Raw genomic sequence first — 19,952 nt, forward strand, 5'->3', positions numbered from 1 at the left:
CAAAGGACCACTACTATCTCTCAAGTATGACAGTGCTAAAAGTCCCAAGACAATTATATAGTTACTTTTCTTTAGACAGAATGTTTTGCTACACAATATTGGAATTTAACCAGTCTCTTGAGCAAATCAGTATTTTGATACCTATAACAGTATTTTCATACTGTTGTAGTTAGTTCAGTTTTTTGGAAGTTTTGACACTAACATTCTACTGGATCAAATAATACATATGTTCTGTTCATTATTAAATCCATAAATATCCAACAGATTTAATTTTAACACCTGATCTCACTGGATCAAGCTGATTATTAAAAATAACTATGTGTCTGTCTACAATGTAGCAATCTTTCTGCTCCCTTGCAGAAGGAGCTGCTTCAGCACAATTATCTGAGGCTTAGAGATTATGACTGAGAAAGGAATAAAGATCATTTAACAGTCCACCTACAAACACATGCAGTAGGGCATACCATGGAAGAGTCTTTGGTGAGCCCAAACTCACATACCATTCCCACTCCCCTCTAACTGACATTTAAATACCTGCCATGTGGCTTTATATTTATTGTTAAGCATTTTTTATGTTTTCCCCATGGAAAAGGCTTGTGAGTAATACTTCGGAATAGGAGTGGTAAGTTAAAAAATCTCTTACAGACATCACTTATCGTTTTAGTGTACGTAGAGAGATAATATGTTAATTAGGCTGTGGAAAACAAAGGATGCTCACAGCACTTGAACAAATGAACTAGCTTCCACCTGATCAACAGAACACAAAATGTGAAATCAAATTTAGGTGGCAAAAATAGAGTCCTACACATACACGGAATATAAACATTCTCTGACTCATTACAGAACAGTTGCTTAAGACAGACAGAATCAGTCAACACGTGCTCATTCACTGAAGTCATCGGTTTTAGAAACAGTAACTGTTGCATGCATCTGTTCAGACTGAATGTGTATCAGACACTTGGCTATAAACTTTAGCCAAGGAAAGAAGTTACTATTGCTCCCTCCCCTCTCCCTATTTCCTCATATTGCTTCTAATCAGCTTGTCTGAGGTTTTTTGAGATTCCACATGCTAGAGTTACAGCAGCACTTATTTCTTAAAGGCTTGTAAAGGCAGGGACACTGAAGGAAGAAAACGTTCCTCTGGAAAAGCAGTTTACAGAACCAGTTAACATTGACCACAGTCAGGTTTAAGCACTATTTAATGCTTCTTACTCCCATAATTCCCACTTTCTTAGCAGTGTGGGACTGAAAAACACCACTGCTCCCATCTATTACAGGTTTATTGGGTAGCAAATTTACTGGAGAGGAAGCAGCTTGCACACACGTTTTACAACCTTGGTCAACTCCTCATCTCTGAAAACAGCTCTGCTCTGAAAAACCCTCTGAGATACTCTTCTACTAAGGAAACTCTTCCTCAACAGATCAAGTGAACTCCCAGTTTCATACCTTGTATTATTTTTAATAAAAGATTATCAGAATTCACAGTAAAGTCACAAAACACCACTTCAAAACAGAATGATAACTTCAGCAGCTTGTTCTGGATTTCACACTTTTATTGCAAGTACATGAAAGGTACCCATTTTGGCCAGAACTTGCAGCTTTATGCTTGCCTTCTTTTTAACATTTAAATGCGCATCCAGGTCAATCTGTTGGAATACTCATGAGTAGATACCTTCCACGAAAACACTGCATAAAGGGCAGGTACCATCTTCTTAGTCTCTGTCTTGTATAGAGTGCTGATGAACCCCAGATTCCCATGGCTAGGTCTCTTGACAAGGACTTCAGTATCCCTTCCTTCCTCTGAATCTTGCCCTGTTATCCAACTGAAAATTGAAGACAATATATTAAGAGCAAGTATTTTCCAAAAGAGGTATTGTAGAGTGTTTGTGCTACCTTGGCACTTTCTAACATCAGAATAAAAAGGCTAGAATAAAGCAGAAGCGAACTAGTGATGCAGCCAACAAGCCACAGGGTATTCCAATGAAAGAGGAGTTACATGATCTTAAACCTCAAACAAAACTAAAATTATGTGATAAGTTTCTCGTGCATTCTGAAATATAGAACATAAATGACAGAACAGCACAGTACGATGGCAAGGACCTCACGAAAAACAAGGTAATGTAAATCTGCTTATATCAGTTTTGGAAAGTAACTGATAAACTGAAGGAGGAAAATTCAGATCTAGTTAAAGTGCGAGTCACTACAAACGTCTGTGAGGAGAGGGATAATATAAATACACGAAGTTTCTGGAAAAAATAGAAATAAATCAGTAAAAACAGAAACAACATTCAGCTTGAAAAACCTGAAAGTTTATTCTTGGCAATTACAGAAAAAACATTTAATGAAAAGCTAAAGATGTAAAGCTAAAAGAAAAGCCACGGTGCAGTACTTACAGAAGCTAAACTGCAGTGAAACAGAAAAACATACTTTGATCTTGGGAGAATTCTTCTGAACTTAGATAGCCAGTCTTGAAGATGGCAGTGACAGATTGCAACTCAGCCATATTTTGGTATTAGACCGGTATTAGAGCAGGTTTCTTTTACCACCATTAACTAACCTTCTTCCAGAATTCAGAACTGCAGCAAAATTTGTAAAGAGCTAGACTCATGATGACACAGCTTGTCCAATAATCAAGCAGCTTTCACTTTAAACTTTGGCCCTACTTCAACATCTAAAGTGTACTGAAGGTACTCCTCTGATAAGAATTTCTCTTTCCTGGAGAAGAAAACAGCATCTAGGCAAAACCCCTGATGATTTTAGCACACTGTAAATTATATCTGTATTTAGCATCTAACTTGGTTTTGGGCACTCTTTAAGTTTCACTATTATAGCAAACAATAAGTTTGACTGGGCATGATTACTGAAATTTACAGAATTAACAGGACAAGAAAAACTTCACCCATCAGCCTTGCAATTTGGGAGAGCTAAATAAAATCATTTAAGAGCCAGGTCTCTTCCTGCATGACTCGAGGCATTTAGATAGAAACTTAAGTTTCATCAGGCTCCCTTAATAATCCACATACACAAAAATACAGGCACATGACCTGGAGATATGTATGTTGCTACTGCAGCTTTATACAGGTATTTCAAATTTTCAATATACAACATCTTCCCATATGCAGAAATAATAATTTTTTGCTTTATGGATTAATATGGTTCATATAAAAGAGGTACAAAAAGCTGCTACGGCTAATACAAAACGGAAGAAACATTTAAAGTACCATTTCAGCTGTACACTGTTCATCAGATAAAAATAAAAATGAGCCCTGCACTTCTCATGTTTGGAAAGTTTTAATACCATCTTTACCACATCTTAAATAGGTTTTAAATGTTATGGAAACACAAGCAAAATAATTCTGGACAAGGAACTCTTATCAATATAAGGAAAATTTTATCAAATTACATTTTTAAAAACAATTTGTCACTTTTATATGGGATATTTCATTGTGTAAAAAATCAAACTTATTTATCATGACTTCTAGTACTCTAAGAAAACTAATGATTCAACATGAATTCAATGCAAGGTCCTGCTTCAACAGTGAAAGTCTCACTTCGTTTAAATGTTTTTCACAGACCTTACAGGTAAAAGATAACTTGTTGATATTTTAATCTTAGAATTACCTGATCTATTAGTATCTTTAACCCAAAACTTTACTAAAAAAATAGTGAAAACATACCTCCCTCACTTACCTGTGATATTCTAAGCCTAATCCAATTTAAACATGTGCTTTTCCAATTTTTCCTACTCTAGGCCTTCTTCTTCGTGACAACTGAGCACAACACTCATAGTTTCATCAGGATTCAAAGGCAACAGCTGTCTTGCTTAATGACACCCATTTTGCTGAAATAACACGTTCTTCTTAAAAAGAGGGGGGAAAGGACAGGAAACATCCAGGCATTAGCAGAAGACACTTACCATTGATCTTTTGCATGCAAAGAAAGTCACTTGCAAACTCCTACAGTGTCCTTCCTTCAAGCACTGTTTAGGGCTTTTGTTTTCCTAGTAAATGAAAAAAGAAAGGATTAAAAATCTGATTTCTGCAGCTCATCAAAGAGACATCAAAGCACTTCACAGACTCATAGAACAGAATCACCGAATACTCTGAGCTGGAAAGCACCCACAAGGATCACCCAGTCCAGCTCTTAAGAGAAGACCAATACAGCGATCGGACCCACGACCCTGGCACTATTAGCACCACGCTCTGGCCAGCTGAGTAATTTGGGATGGAAGGTGCCTTTGAGGATCATTTACTTCCAGCTTCAGAGAACTTCACTAGGGATATCGCTTCGGTACGGTGACCTGCGCTCTCCTCTGGAGCTGTAATTCCCTAAACTGCCGCAAACAAGAGGTCTGCCCCCGTAACAGGGCAAACCTGCGGGTCCCCGGCCCCGAAGGGCGGCCGCGCTCACCTGCAGCACGCAGGAGCTCTCCAGCAGGCACTGCCGCAGGTCCTCCCTCACGCCGCTGCAGGCCCGCCCGTCCTCCTCCTTATCCTCGTAGTACTTGGGCATGGCGGCGAGCCCGGCGCTACGCCCCGCTGCCGCCCGCCCCGAGGCCACGGCCGACCGCCGCCGCCATGCCGGGCGCTGCGACCGCTTCCGGCGGGGACAGGAAGGGCCGGGGCGGCTCCGCCAAGGATCCCGAGCGCCTGCGCGGCGGAGGGTGCCGGAAGGCTGCGGGAGGCGGCCGCGGTGGCGGTGGCGGTGCCGGGCGGGGCGGGGGTCGCGCCGCGGGCCGGGGCAGCAGGTGAGACCCTCAGCGCGGGGCGGGGCTCGGGGGTGCGGCGCTGCCCGGCCCGGAGCTGAGCGCGGGCCCCGCTGAGGGGGGGCGGATGTTTGTCAGCAGCGGCGGCCGGGCCGCTCCTAAGTCGTGGGATCGTACACTGTTAAGGGCTGGAAGAAACCGCAAAGATCATCTGGTTCCAACTCCGCCGCCGTGGGCAGGGATACCTCCCCCTAGACCAGGTTGTTCTAAGCCCCATCTGACCTGGCTTGAGCACTGCCAGGGTTGGGGCGTCCACAGCCTCCCTGGGCAGCCTGTGCCAGTGCCTCACACCCCCCACTCCCCCTCCCACACACACGCAGTAAAGAATTTCTTCCTTGTATCTAACTTAAACTTTCCCTGTTTCAATTTGTACCCTTTACTCCTTGCCGTATCACTGCAGTTCTTGATGAAGTCTCCCAGCTTCCCTCTTTTCCCCCCTCGTATATTGGGAGGTGCTAGGAGGTCTCCACGCAGCCTTCTCTTCTTCAAGCTGAACTGCCGCAACTTTCCCTGCCTGTCTTCATAAAGGAGGTTCTCCAGCCCTCTTACCAGCTCCAGGGCCTCCTCTGGACTTGCTCCAACAAATGTCATTGTTTATGCTTCTGCTCTGTTTTTGTCACTCCAGCATTGCATCCGTGGCCTGCATCACAGTATTTTATTATATCTGTGTGCAAAATCAAATACATCTTTTGAAACCCTTTCTTTAGCAAGATGCTGCCAACCACGTTGGTTAATTCTGGGAGCCAGGGCAATGGTGTGCGGAGCCCCAGAGATGCTGCGAGACACACGGCCGGAGCGAAACGCTACAAGTACCTCCGGAGGCTCTTCCACTTCCGACAGATGGACTTCGAGTTTGCGCTTTGGCAGATGCTTTACCTGTTCACTTCACCACAGAGGGTTTACAGGAACTTTCACTACAGAAAACAGACAAAGGACCAATGGGCGAGAGATGATCCTGCTTTTCTAGTGCTGCTCAGTGTCTGGCTCTGTGGTGAGTGCAGGAGAACAGACAGCATAATGAAGAGGGAGGGAGAGTTTAGGGGTGAACGTTTATTTTCCTTTTAATAACACACACACAGAAAGGACCAATCTGTATGGATGATCTTTTAATCAAAGTAGAACAGAAGAAAAAGGCCTAGCCTTTTTGAAGTTAAGGTGGGAAGTAGAAATCAGAGTAGGGTTAAGTAGTACTTTGTAGTCTTGAATTTCTCTCTCCATTGCTACTCATTTTCTGTTGCATTTTAAACTGCATAGTTCACTGTAACTTTACAGACAGTAAGAAAACCCTATGCCACACGGCAGTGTTTTTGTTTAAAAATACTGAGTATTTGGATTACCTGAATATTATGGATAAAACACTGTCTTTCCCATAATGACCCTGGTGAGATCCTGTATATTGCAGAATTAAGCTATAAAAAAGTGGCTAATATAAATGACTGAACTGCAAATTAAATATCATCTCAGTTGCATTCTATTAAATAGTGTATTGCTGTTCGTAATAGAAAAACTCTTAACTGAAATAGAATTACACATGTGGTTTGGGTTAACAAGAAGCTTTTATAAAACAAAGAATGTTCTATTGTAGCATTGTCTGAATTTTTTCAAAAAATAGTTTGGGTGGAGCATTTCAATTAGGCACAAGTATAGATGAGTGTTCATATTATGAATAAATTGCATTATATCTAGTTTCTGGTGGAAAAAAACATGAGCTGTTGGACTGAAAATCTCAGGAGAAAGATAAGACAACTGGAGATTTCATAACAGAATACTTAGAAAAGCCCCATCAGTTTAAGATCTCATGCTTTTATTTCTACAGCTGACTTTAATGATCTTTCTTTCCTTTCAGTGTCTACTGTAGGATTTGGATTTGTATTGGACATGGGGTTTTTTGAAACAATAAAACTGCTACTTTGGGTTGTATTCATAGACTGTGTAGGCGTTGGGCTCCTGATTGCAACTCTGATGTGGTAAGTAGTGATCTCTGAAGCCAAGTTGCATACTGCTGTTCAGACACAAAGAGTCCTCTGCTGTTTGTGAGACCCTTGGTTCTTTGTTTGGGATAAACTTACACTCAAGTATTGACTATAGGTTTCATACTGTTGGAGTAATTGTTTCAAAATGATAGCTTAAAAAAGAATATATCTCTTTCTTTACTATTTCCTACAAAGTTAAATGTTCAGGTGATCTGTATAATGATGAACATTCCAGCTTTCTTTCATCTTGAGCTGGTTGATGTTCAGCAGTAATGCCACATGAAAAAAAAAAGTGTTTATAAAAAAAAAAAAAAAAAAGCTCTTCCATTAAAATAATGAATGAAAAAGTCAAGCAGCGTAAGCCTGAGGATGATTCTGTTTATGCAGGGCAATATACACTTGGCCTGTGCTTCTTGCTGAAGATTGTAGCTACTGCTACTACAGCCACATCTGTTCTGTCTTGTGCTTGGCACCTTTTTGTTTTGTTGGTAGGCGCTGCTAGTTTTATCCTCTACAGGCCAGAGACTTGCAGAAGTAGAGAGGCAGGAGCAGGTCATTTTACAATCCAGGCCTCATCAGCACCATAGATGTGTCCCTGCAGCAGTGAGGGAGCCATGAAGTGACAGAAAGCCAGTGTTTCTGTGCTGCAGCAGGGGGGAGGGTATCAAAGAAAGAATTTTCATTTTACAAGGAACTTAAGAAACCAAGGACATTTAAGAGTTCTTAGGGATGGAGCATCTTAGTGATGGAACTTTAGCATCTTAAAGTGGTGATGATTGGTAAAGGGATAAATCCTGACAGTGGCCTCAGGAACTCCTGCTTGTAATTGCAAAATTGAAAATGAGGCACATAAAATAAACTTAGCGGATAGATAAAAGGTCCATCTGACCTATGCTTCTGTCTGGCACAGCAACCCATAAATTGCTTGGGGAAGAGCTTATAGTAATGCTCCCTGCCCCCATTCTCCAGCAATTTGTGGTCCAGGATGCAGTCTCCCAAGCCAAGAAGACTGCAGCATCTGCTGGTTTTACTCTGTGTTTTAGTCAGCTTCCTGCAGGCCTCAATACCAATCACCTGGCTCAAGTTTGGTTCAAGTCCCCTCTTCCAGTGCAGGCTCACTTTTCTTCCCAAAAGCTCCCCCCATTCCTAATGAGTCTAAACTCCTTGTTGCCTCACCTCTCCTCACCTTGCACCCAGGCTCTGCCTCTTTGCAACCCCACTCTTGGGACAAAGAGTAGGTCAGAGGAAGTTTCCATGAAAACTCTGGTCTCTTATTTCGGAGCATGTATTGACTTCTTGTTCCTCTAAATGGGATAAATATTTTGGTGTCAGCAGAACTTAAGCTGAAGAAAGAGCCGTGAGGCTAATTCAGTAGTCTGTAATACCAGGCAGTGCACATTGCATTTGCACATCTTTTTAGTAATAATAGGCACATGTTATGAGCACTCTCCTGTCCTTGCAGTGCATTAGTTCTGTAGAGATGAAATAAGCCATCTCTGCATGAGGTGTGCTGATCCTGTACTAGCACTTCACTGAAATCATTTCCCTGTGTGTACAGAGAGAAGTGGCAGCTTGTGACTGCACTGATAAATTGTAGCACTGATCTCTTCTTTATAAAGAAGTTTTGTTTCTGTATTACCCACCAGGTATTTCAGCTACCTGTAGCATGCAAGGGATGTGATGATAGTTTTAACAAAACCATTTTAACAATAGTCTGGTCTGCATGATTCTTGCATGTTTTTATTCCCAGATAGCAGAAACTTTGTGGTGGAGAGTTGGGATTGCATATGACTTACTACATCAAACCCATGTGCTGTCAGTCAGCTTTACAGATTTGTATTAACAACAGTCTCAAATACCTTTTCATGTAGGTTCATTTCAAATAAGTACTTAGTGAAGCAGCAGAACAGAGATTATGATGTGGAGTGGGGATATGCCTTTGATGTACATCTGAATGCTTTCTACCCTCTTCTAGTCATCCTGCATTTTATCCAGCTTTTCTTCATCAACTGTAAGTACAATACTTTGAGCTCTCTGCTTCAGAATGGTTCACTATCAAAACAGCTGAGAGCAAGCAGTTCTCTCTTGCAGATGTCATCATATCTGATTCTGTCATTGGGTATTTTGTTGGGAACACATTATGGCTGATTGCAATTGGCTATTACATCTACGTGACATTCCTAGGATACAGTGGTGAGTAACATCAATTTTTTTTGTATTTGCTTCTTCTTTTGTAAAAAGAAGAGCATGTTTTCAGCCTGTTAATTTGATCTTGGCTTGTTATTTGTAAAGCAGAGGTTCAGCTGCATGTTGAAATAATTCTTTCTTTGTGGTAAATAAGTTTGATAGAAATGTACCAATCCATGTTTTCAACTGGGTGGACATCTTAACCAAAGAATCCACCTCATCAAATTCCCTTTCTGTATTAGATCTGTAACACCACAACTTGGTTTTCTTGTTCCTCTGTAAATCCACGTGAAGATGTTTGCATTAGATTAAAATTATGTAATGAGTTTAAGTTCATAGTTTTAGGTAAAACAGTTCCCCAAGGCATTTTGAGATAACTGTAGGGCTAGTAGGGCAGAGATGTCTGAGGAGGGCAGCAGAGCAGAATTATTTTTTATTGCTGCCTTGCCCCAAGGCTACTCTACTTGAAGCACCTTTTTTAAAGAGCACTACTTTATACTTGCTTCAATATTGCTTCTGTTTCAGCATTGCCCTTCTTGAAGAACACAGCTATTCTTTTGTATCCATTTGCACTTCTCATCATGCTCTATTTGATCTCATTAGCATGTGGATGGAACTTCACCAAGATGCTTTGTTCCTTTTATAAGTACAGAGTGAAATAAAACCAGGACTTCATGTATCTAATGTTTATTTTGTTTCTACCGTAGCCATTTTGACAGTAAAGAAAAAATTAAGAACATTTTGTAAATGGTTGTAAATTTCTCTTTATTGTAGATAATTGTGTAAAAAAGTTTGAAGTGTCCTTTTTTATTAAAATATTTACAACAGTAAACATGTTAGCAATTTTGTTCAAATACCTTCGCAGTACATTCCTAAAAACAAGTTGTACATTTCTGTAGCTTAAATTTAACTGCAACAAGTCTATGTAGCATAACTCTTACTGCAGATACTTTGCACATACTGGCATAAGCTCTATATTATGAGGGGTTTAAGTGACACCAAAAAGCAGTTTTCTTGAAGAGTAATATTACAATATGTTGCCTTGGGACTGTGTGAAAGTACAGATCTTAATAGTGTTGCGATGGTAAAGCAACAACTGTCTCTAGATACAGATCTGTCCTCTCTTTGTATGAAACATTGTAAGAACAGATTTACTTCAGTGACTACTTCAAATATATGTGGACAACTCTGGCACACAGAAAAAACAGTGATGAAAGGCACAATTAACATGACCCATACCAGGTTTCCAAAGATAGCAGCAAGTTTTTAAACCCAATCTCTAGCAGTCCAGTGGGTATTACTACATCCACCATTCTGAGTGGCAGGTCAATGAATATGGAAGGAAAGTACAAGTTGGTTTGGCTACAAGGGTGGGCTCATGGCAATGCCTGCAGCTGTAACGTCCACAAGGCAGAAGTAGAAACTGACCATCACAAACAATACCTTATGGAAAGTGAAGATGACAGCTTTCTAATGCAGTGTTCAGCATGGAACATGAGCACTAGGATTCAGTTTCCAAAACAACACAAGAGTAAACTGGTTACAGTAAGACCAATTTCAATACTAGAATTTGATCTCTAAGGAAAAACTATATCTTAAAATACCAAATATGCTGGCAGTGCATCTTACAGTACTGTGTATTTCAGCCACTGTTAAGGCTTGAAGAGATTCATGTTTCCCTCTCAGCAGATGCTGAGCAAAGTTCTCCTTTAAACAAGGAAAGCAGTGAACTGCTAATCCATGGAAGGTGAAGGATTCCAGTCAGGATCTGCTCCCTCCCTGGCTAACAGCACGAGCTCCCGTCCTGCAGGCAGCTGCAGCCTAACTGTACCCCTTTTCCCTAACAGGAATCCTAGCATCACTGATCATCCACTTCAGTTCAACAGTAAAATACTTATTTACTGCCCTGTAGTACAATACCATTGAAGTACTCGGGGCCTGTGTACCTTCCCTTTAGCGATATCGTTTTTCCCCTTGAAAGAAGGCTTCATTATTATCAAAATTAAGCTACTTTAACTTCCAGCAGTTCACTCTTTACTACAGAACTTAGCAAAACCCTTTAGAGACCACTAAGGTCAGAAAGGTGACACTCGAGGATTTAATGACCAGGTCTCCATGGGCTGTGTGTTTTAATTTACATCAGCAATCAATGCTAGCCTGAAAACACCAGTTGTTTAATAGCTTTTCAGCCTTATGCTGGTGATTGTAAAGATGATTTAAAAACACACTTTTTTTCTCCCCTTTCTAGCTAGAGTTACTTGTTCTAGCTTTTTCAGAATACATCTTTCCTAGTAAGAACAAATGTAGAACCTTGGGCTCATGTATTTTAGGGAAGCAAGGTTTGAGAAGATTTAATTTTTCTTTTCCCCCACGAGACTAAAATAAAACTTTCCAAGTTGGAGGTGAACAACAAATTACTATGATACTTCATCTGGAGCAAGTACTTCAAACAAAATACAGAGATTACTGAAATTGTAATATATCGGGGGGGGGGGGGGGGGGGGGGAAATAAAAAGAAACTGGTACACAGTTTCCAAATTTTTCCAAAGACTAATGATACTTCAGCTGATTCAAGGAGCTGTGTTTCATACAGGCAAAATATAAATTGCTTTGGTCTAAACTGACTCAAAGTATTTAAAAACTGCTTTGAAACAGCTAGACAAGCAGTGTTACAACAGAAGACTCCAGTCTTTTCTTGGTCCATGAATCACATCTATCTGAATTTTTCTAAGCCATCTTTAAGTACAGAAAAAAATAATATATCCATAGGAATTGCTTCCATCAATGAAAACACATGACTGAGATGCCTACAAAAGCTCAAAGCCTTATACAGTGCTTTAGAAACACTCTAATTATCACATCCTGTTCACATTATTTACAAAGTTTTCAGTAGGATGACTCACTGAATGAACAAAGCAAGATTACACTGACAGTCTTGCGTTTCCTTGGTCCCAAGCAATCCTGATCAGCTCAGAAAAGCAAATGTTTGCATCAGCCAGTGTGTTTGGCATCCAGTATCAGCAGTTCATTTGCCCAGATAATGAAGGTTTCTGGCTATGCCTTTGGTTTCACAAAAGTTTGCTTTTCTGAAGCTTTAACAGCATCAGAAGGAGCTAATGGGAGCATAGGATGGTGCAGGATTTTTTAAACACTTTCCATTATTGGATAACTCAAAGAATCAGTGGCCTCAAGGGGATTTTTAAGGTCACAACAAAAATTATTTGAAATTGAATACATGTAGGGAAAAACTCCCTCAAAACAGGTAATTGTTTTAAGATGCTGTTTAAGATCTCTTATGGTAACACTGTCCCTTACAATGGAGACATGCAGGAAACACTGGCCCACCGGTGCACCACTTTAGCCTGACTTGGGGATTGGAATTTAAAGGTACAAAGCCCAAAATAGTTGTCTGCAGAAATAATCCCCCTGATTACACCAGCTCTGAATTTACCTGGATCTATGAAATATAATTTGTATTAATGTGGCACATTTATCTAGAGAGCCTATAAGCTCAGGAACATTGAAAGTATTGAAGCAGCCCAGAGTATTTTCAACTCCTGCTACTACAATGCAATAAAAATGCATCAATCTTTATAAAACAACCCACATTTTAGCATGCCCTAATTTAATTTGTTGTCTTAGATAAATTTCTTCTCAACATTTTTGAAAACTAAATATACTACTAACCAGTCTTGCAATCAATGTGGTACGGGTTCTATGGATTTAAATATATTAGCAGTGATTCATCTTTACTGTGAAATGTCAGGAACAGTGATGCTTTGAGAATTAGCACACAGCTTCCTTACTTAAATGGTACCAGTAAATTTCTGGACTCACAGAAAAAAGGAAAAGGTCACTGTCAGCAAAACTAGCTATAGTAAGAAACTGCTAATAAGAACTACCCAATGTATTTTTGCAGTCTGGATTGTAATAAATAACCCTAGTTTAAATAACTTGCATCATTCATTCACAGACACAGCTGAGAAGAAAACCTAAAAACTTTCTCAGACCTTTGCAAGCTAATGTGTGATAAAAAGCCATTACAGCTCAGTAATTTGATGGCAGGGCATTATACAGGAAACAAACGGGGCTGTAGCACCACAATAAGCTAGAGTCACAGGATTCAGAGCCTAGTCACCTACATTCCTAGATCCAAGAATAATCTTCATTTATGTGACCAGTGCTGAGCTTATGCCCTCAAAGTCTATGGGCAACACAAGCTTTCCAAGTAACATTTTATTTACACCATCTGATGCGATCAGAAAAAGTAAACAAGGTCCACTTGGTATCTAATTTTTCTTGAACTTACACCAGTCAGTCTAAACTGAAGGTCCTTCTTAAACTCTGTACAAATCCTGTCTTCCCTGTGTCCCCAGACAAGATAGCTAAACCAAAATGCCAACAGTCTGTAGAAGTAGCTAAGTTCTTCAACTTGAATATTGCTGAATTGTCAAAGCTATGGCACAATTCTCCAACAAGGCAGAAGAGAAGACAGGTTGACACTATAACCCAGCAATGAGAGTGGTGTGATGGAGAAGCAAGCTTAGGCTCCTGCTCGTTATAAACATATCATGAAAGAGAGGCCAAATCTATCAGCCGGGCTTTAAATGGGAAGTACAAATTCAAGACCCCTGCTCTAGATCAGGGAACCGGCAACAGGTTTTGTGTATTTGTCCCTGATCACGAAGACAATAAAGGTAATTTCCAACTTAAGTGATTCTGTGTTGGGGGTAGCAGAGTGTGTTTTTTTTCCACAGGGAAAGCTGGCCAGCTTTTGAGATGTCAGTTCCAGGAGGCTGGTTCACAGCACGACTGACAGTACCCAAGCCAGCGTGGATGCCTCCCTCCAATGTCAATCAGGCACTTCATTCCTATTGAAGGGAGAAATTTCTGTCTCTTTCTCCTGGCTATTTCTGACTAACTGAATTTTTCCCATCCTGAGTCCTTACACATAAGCGCCTAAGCAGCAGGACTCTTAAGAAAAGCAGCAGCATTAGTACTGCAACAGTTCCACTCTGATTGTAATCCAGACCACATTCTGCTCCTGACCAAATTTCTGATTAAGATCACTGTCGTTTCCCTTGAAACAAAAAGGCAGGGTACTAACTTGAGGCCAAATTCAGTTCCTACTATAAAGTTAGTGCGAGTTACCCTACTGATCCATAAAGGAGTCAAACTAAGACCTTGTTCTGAAACAAAGGAAGAAAATAAACTGTAACTACTCACTAACATATCCAAAATAAACACTGCAATAACAGAACTTCTTAAAAGGAGACCTCTGTAAATCAAATGTATCTACCATTCATTTATGTGATAAAAGGTAATCTCTTGTCACTCCAAAACAAAGCTAGAGAATTATTTTCTTCAGTACAGAAAATGAATTTGCTAAGCATAGGAAATGTTTACAAATATTTTTAGAAAGAACTGGTTTGGAGTAAAAAAAAATTATTCTAAAATGCAATGGATTCAATCTAAAATCACTGCAGATTTAGTACATAATATGAAACAAGACATTTCAACATGCTTTTTATGTTTGTGGCTACAAACTGTACATGTGGAATTTCATAGCCCCAAAGAATAATGCTCTTCAGAACTCTTGTTTATGCCTCTGAACATCATTCAGATTCTGTGTATAAAACTACATAATTTAGAAACTTAATCTTGTTTTTTTTAAACATGGCAGTATATTTGAAACATGGTATTAATTTATGTTTGCATCTCCAAAGAAAAATGTAGAAAGATAACTTAAACTAGAGAATTCATAAAAAAACTATATCAATTTAAAATTTTACTGCATAAAAATATGTACTTTTCAAATGATTTTAATAAATTAAATACCCCTAGCATTTTAATATATATCCCTGACAGTCTATAAAAGAGGGTTCTCATTATAGAAAATAAATGGAACTCCGAAAGTACCCCCTTCATAAAACTTATTTAACAATATTTTTTTTTTCCTCAAGGAATGTAACAATATGTACAACTCTATATTACTATACTATCAAAATAGTACAGGTTAAGCGTAGCAGGGTTCTGCAACCATAAGATGGTAAAGTCACATTACAGTGGAGGACAACTGGGGCCTCAGACGAACATTATCAGTGTGGAGCATCAGTTTCTGAATGGATCAGATAAGAAGGGATAAATACAATCTTCTCATCTACAGTAGATTTCACAAGAGGTAGAGTTCAAGTGAAAAAGAATGACATTTGGAATAAGGTGCATGCTCAGTATTTTCAATTTATGACTTGCCAAGGATATCAGATTTTATAGGAAGAATTTTCAAGAATTCTTTCTTTTTCCTTTGAAGCAGATTTCCATGATCAGTTTGTAATCTTTTTAATATGAATCTGAAATAGAGAATCAGAGAAAACAAGTCATGGTTTAGTGTATTACATTTCTCAGTAATAAGAGGTAACTAGTTTTAGTGTTAGCCAAAAGTCTGAGCTTCAAAACAGAATGAAGAACCATTCACTAGTTATGTTTTTGAATGTTCTACCACCTCTTACCTCATTCAGAATTGCCCAAACAGCCGAATTTTGTATCACTGAAAGCCGGAATGATGAAATAGGATTTAAGCTGGGGTCAACTGTTCCTTCAGCTACACCGTTTTCAAACTTCCCTGCGAAGTACATACTCAATTAAGTCCTGTTCAACAGACTGAAGTACAAAATCCAGAAAATATATCTGCAGTATCACAATTCACAGTATCATTGTGATCAGAATCCCAGTGAAACCAGTATCATTCCCGAAATAAAAGGCAATGAGTGATTTTGACATCAGATCCAGTTTTGCAGCAGCAAACAGTATGGAGAATGTCAACAGCACAAGCCAATCTGAACAGGATTACACATAAGAAAAAAAGCTTTGAAACCATCTAAAGGCAGTAACACCTCGAACTCTGTGAAGATTTTGGCACAGGTACTCATTCAATATCACAGAACTAATATGATGCCTTTGGGTTGTGTGTTTTCAAATAGGATTAAGGACAAGGGATATCATTCATGTATAACATATTCCTATTTAAATCAACTTCAATTATATTAGGATGAGTAAGAATTCAATTTAAAAGCCCAGTTAGACTTTACATTTAAACCATATAGACAACAACTGTAATTTATTATGACAAAAAATATGCTTCCATTATAATAGGATTGCCCAAACTATGTCCAGCAACTAATTAAAATTCATGTGTAAAATTTCTCTTCCTTGATATGTATCCAGGCACCTTCCCCAACAGCCACTTGGCTGATAAAACACCAATCTCATCCTGTGAGGAGACAGCTGATTGTCTTTAGGGTGGGTTCAAATCCAGGTCAAGCACAAAACTCACACAAAGGCACTTAGGCAGTCACAGGACAGAGAAGGTGATCTTACAAAACCTGGAAATGCCTCTATCATAATCTAGGTGATCAATCCTGGCAGAAAAGTTGGATGTAGCTGCACTACAACTAAGAGTCACAAGAGTGTCTGTTTAGTACATCAGTCTCTGAAAAGAATTAGTGGACACAATATTAAGTAAAGCCTACGGGGTCACGTACTCAAAAGTGAATGATAAAAACTCAGGTTTAGGTTTGCTTTGGTTTTAATAAAGATGTCTTTAAGAGTTGCAATAGTAAGAATACACATTTTTTTCTACTGTTACATACCTATCCTGAAGTAACCATCCTCTAAGCGTTTGTCTTTGGTTTCTTTGCTTAATACCAGTTCTTCACTCTAGAACAACAAAGTATACATGAGATAATTTATTTTGACATACGATTTTGCCAGAGAAAGACAAACGTGTTTGCACTCATATATATTCAGCATCCATTTTTTCCAAATAATTAAGAACAAGCCTGGAATATCAGTTATTTATAGCCTTAGACAAGCTAACACTAAAAAACAAAAAAAAGGAAAATAAAAGAATAATAAAAAAAGAAAATAAGAACAGCAGTGTTCCAGAACTGAACAATACTTGGCTTCAAAGGAGAAAAATCAAGTACTCTAAGTGCCCCATGAAACTCGCATGGTAATTGCCACATGAACAGAATACTTAAGTACATACTGGCATACACAGGAGGAGACAAGCAAAGGTAGAACCTGGCTTCTTTTTCTATGGCTTAACAACAGTTTTCTCTCTTGTACAAATGAAAATTTACAGTTTACTTTTTGATCTAAGACTTTGGGTGAGATAGAAAGCCATCAGAACAGCGAGGGAAGAACCGCAATTATCACTGTCTCACTATATGGATGGGAATCAGTTTTTTTTTTTTTAGTAAGCACAAAAAAAAAATTGCAGAGCAGAGCTTGAAAATTACAACCATGATTCAAAACCAAAAGACCCACTCTAAGAATTTCCCAGGAATTAATTAAAAATGCTTGGCAAAATGGTGGGAATGTTTTTTGGTTATTTATTTGGGGGGCAGGTGTTTTAGTTTTCTTTGTTTTTGTTGTTTGGGTGTTTGGGGCAGGTTTTTGTTTTAAGTTGTCTTGAAGGCTTTTTAGTATGCTACTTGAATCCCAGACAAATCCAGTCTGGGTGTCCTCTGATTTGTAAGGCTTGTTTTTTGTTTTTCTGAATTCTAATTAAGGAAGATCAGGGTTAAAATACTTGAATGAATTTCTAGATCTACTGAAGTCCAGGGTGGAGAAACAGGGCCCTCAGGAGCTGCTGTCCTCAGATGACAATATTTTACTGACAATCTTTTCTGCTGACACCAGTGGCTTAGGAACAGGCCAGATGCAGAACTTCCTATTTACATTTTCCACAAATTGCATCAGTAGCAATAGAACCTCTGTAGCATTACTTCCTTAAGGGATGCTCCAGTGAGGGACATTCCACAGCCAAGTAAAGCTGAAAAAGAGATGCCTGATGCACATTTTTGCTCATTATCTTGTCCATTTTTGTATTTTGGGCTTAGATGAAGTGAGGGTTGCTGCTGTTTTTGTGGTTGAATGTATTTCCACAGATCTTGAGAAACAAACCCCTCAGATCTTATAATATCCCACATGTTATGTAGTATAATTAGAATCAAACAAACAATTTTCTCTTTAAGGATGGGAATAGTAAGAACTTCCTATTTTTGCCTGCTCCAAGGCAGACTGGGAAAATGGAGATATGAACTCCTCCATGATTACTGGCTTCTAAAAATAGATAAAAAGAAAGTTTAAAAGAAGAAAGATTCAACATATGGCAATTTCAGCATAGATTTCAGGATTCCTACACCAGGTATATGGGGAGAAATAGAGATAATTTGCCATTTTAACACTAAATAAAATAAACTTGTCTGAAGTAATATTTTAATCCTTTCAGTCTTTTGTGATATAAATAGTTAGCTGCAATATCTAGTTGAAGAAAAAGAACCCATACCATCTGACTTCAAACAAGAATATACTTTAGATAGTGTAGTACTCTCCTGTGGTAAAACTGTCTGATTTACAGAGGGGAAAAAAAAAGAGAAATTGGGAGAAAGGTACACATTCTGTTTAAGAATCTATATATTTCGGTATCTAGTGGGTTTGGGCTTATGTCAATCCCTGAACTAAGACTTTTTTACTAAGTCAAATAGCAGATTTACTTAGGTTTTCCATTTCCCAAAATACACAGGAGAGGTAAGACTGTTTATTTTTTTGTTTTAAATAGTAGCAATGGACTGGAAGAAAATGACCTTGTTCACATCAAAATTACCAACAGCACTTGTAGCAGACTGCACCCCGAATGAACATCTGAATAGTTACAATAGTCTTCTGTGAACATACCCAATTAAAAGCAAGAAAAGTATGAGAACATCAGAACATCAAATTCATACAGTTAAAAGAAGCATTTATGTCTCCTCACCCTGTTAAAAAAGTCAATAAAGAGACTTTGCTTTTATCCTGTAATGGAGTAGATACAAATCAAGACATTCATACCTGAAAAGGCAAAACTTCTACAGTTGTGTTTAGAAGTATGTCTCCTGGATGCTCTGGATTGCCACTGTGAAACAAGTACCTATAAATGAAAAGGAAAAAAAAAGTCTATGTACATCAGTCAGAATCAGCTGTGTTACTGTCTTACATGTTAATTGTCACATACAGATGTCACAAGGATAAACACCATTCCTATATTGAGCCTACATCAGCTGGGGAGAAGACAGTTCCATATATTGGAAGGGGTCAAGTTTTTCAGTTGCTACAGGGAAGTTGGGCAATATTTTACAGAGGAAGGGAGTTTGCATCATCTGCTCTTGCCAGATTGCATTACACAAAGCTGTAGTCATCACTGCCTGGCACACACTGGTATCATCTCCAGAAGCAGGAGCCCTGCCCTCCTTCAGCCTCTCCCCAGCACGTCACCCTCTGCCTGTGCCCACAAAATGAACTCTGCAGATCCATTCTGAAACAGTTCTGGGAAATTAGCCAAGACAGTATTTTGCCAGGTGAATGTTCCCCAGGTCCATCTCTCCACCATGGTTCATTGCAAAATCTCACTGATAATTATGCCAGGAATTCCCAACCCACATTCACACCCTTCTTGTCACCTGAATTCAAACTTCTACTCCAAGGACAGATTTATTTAAGAAAAGAATATCCCTCAAAAAACACCCCGAATGATAAAAGCCTGTTTCTGACTTGTAAACACACATAAAAAGGACTTTCTAAAACCTGCATACAAAGTCCCCATTACTCTCACTCAATTTTGCAATTTTTTTTTAAAATTGGACAGAGTAAATATGTTTGAAACATATCTAAACCATCCCTATCAGTATCAATCAGTGAAGTATTCAAATTCTAGGTGCCTGCTCTAAACAGCTTTTGCAGTTCTGCACATGTGTAGATTATGTTACGAAAGAGACAGTTTAATTCCTCTTTCTTTATATATAACAGGAACTTCATGTTATTCTGAACAGATATTATGTAAACCAGTAATATTTTTTTACCACTAGGTGGAATCAATGCCTGAAAATTGTTCACTACTTGCCATTTTTTCTAGTAGACCAGAGGTAATTCAGATTACTGTCATAAACTAGTTAGATCCTACATCAACTCAGATGCCACTTTTAGGA

The 19,952-nt window shown here is 38.9% G+C and overlaps 3 protein-coding genes across 3 annotated transcripts in view; 1 reads left to right on the top strand and 2 right to left on the bottom strand.

Moving 5' to 3' along the window:
* Nucleotides 1–1,532: 1,532 nt before the first annotated feature.
* Nucleotides 1,533–4,599, bottom strand: LOC134041311 (cytochrome c oxidase assembly factor 5). Its single transcript, XM_062487871.1, has 3 exons — nucleotides 4,411–4,599; nucleotides 3,917–4,000; nucleotides 1,533–1,823 (listed from the first exon to the last, which is right to left on the bottom strand). The coding sequence occupies exons 1-3, from the start codon at nucleotides 4,510–4,512 to the stop codon at nucleotides 1,782–1,784; spliced, it is 228 nt and encodes a 75-aa protein (XP_062343855.1). The 5' UTR covers nucleotides 4,513–4,599; the 3' UTR covers nucleotides 1,533–1,781.
* Nucleotides 4,600–4,718: 119 nt separating this feature from the next.
* On the top strand, nucleotides 4,719–9,757 carry UNC50 (unc-50 inner nuclear membrane RNA binding protein). The gene is made up of 6 exons (XM_062487873.1): nucleotides 4,719–4,747; nucleotides 5,473–5,756; nucleotides 6,612–6,732; nucleotides 8,610–8,749; nucleotides 8,830–8,931; nucleotides 9,451–9,757. The coding sequence occupies exons 2-6, from the start codon at nucleotides 5,477–5,479 to the stop codon at nucleotides 9,585–9,587; spliced, it is 780 nt and encodes a 259-aa protein (XP_062343857.1). The 5' UTR covers nucleotides 4,719–4,747; nucleotides 5,473–5,476; the 3' UTR covers nucleotides 9,588–9,757.
* Nucleotides 9,758–14,777: 5,020 nt separating this feature from the next.
* The window catches only part of MGAT4A (alpha-1,3-mannosyl-glycoprotein 4-beta-N-acetylglucosaminyltransferase A), a 70,201-nt gene continuing 65,026 nt past the window's right edge, over nucleotides 14,778–19,952 (bottom strand). The window contains exons 13-16 of the mRNA XM_062487872.1: nucleotides 18,820–18,898; nucleotides 16,575–16,641; nucleotides 15,435–15,547; nucleotides 14,778–15,275 (exon numbers count right to left, since the gene is read on the bottom strand). Of these exons, the coding sequence (XP_062343856.1) occupies nucleotides 15,249–15,275; nucleotides 15,435–15,547; nucleotides 16,575–16,641; nucleotides 18,820–18,898 (286 nt within the window). The 3' untranslated portion in view covers nucleotides 14,778–15,248. The remainder of the gene's footprint in view (nucleotides 15,276–15,434; nucleotides 15,548–16,574; nucleotides 16,642–18,819; nucleotides 18,899–19,952) is intronic.

This window comes from Cinclus cinclus, chromosome 2, assembly GCF_963662255.1.
Source record: "Cinclus cinclus chromosome 2, bCinCin1.1, whole genome shotgun sequence".
In the NCBI taxonomy this organism is placed as follows: domain Eukaryota; kingdom Metazoa; phylum Chordata; class Aves; order Passeriformes; family Cinclidae; genus Cinclus; species Cinclus cinclus.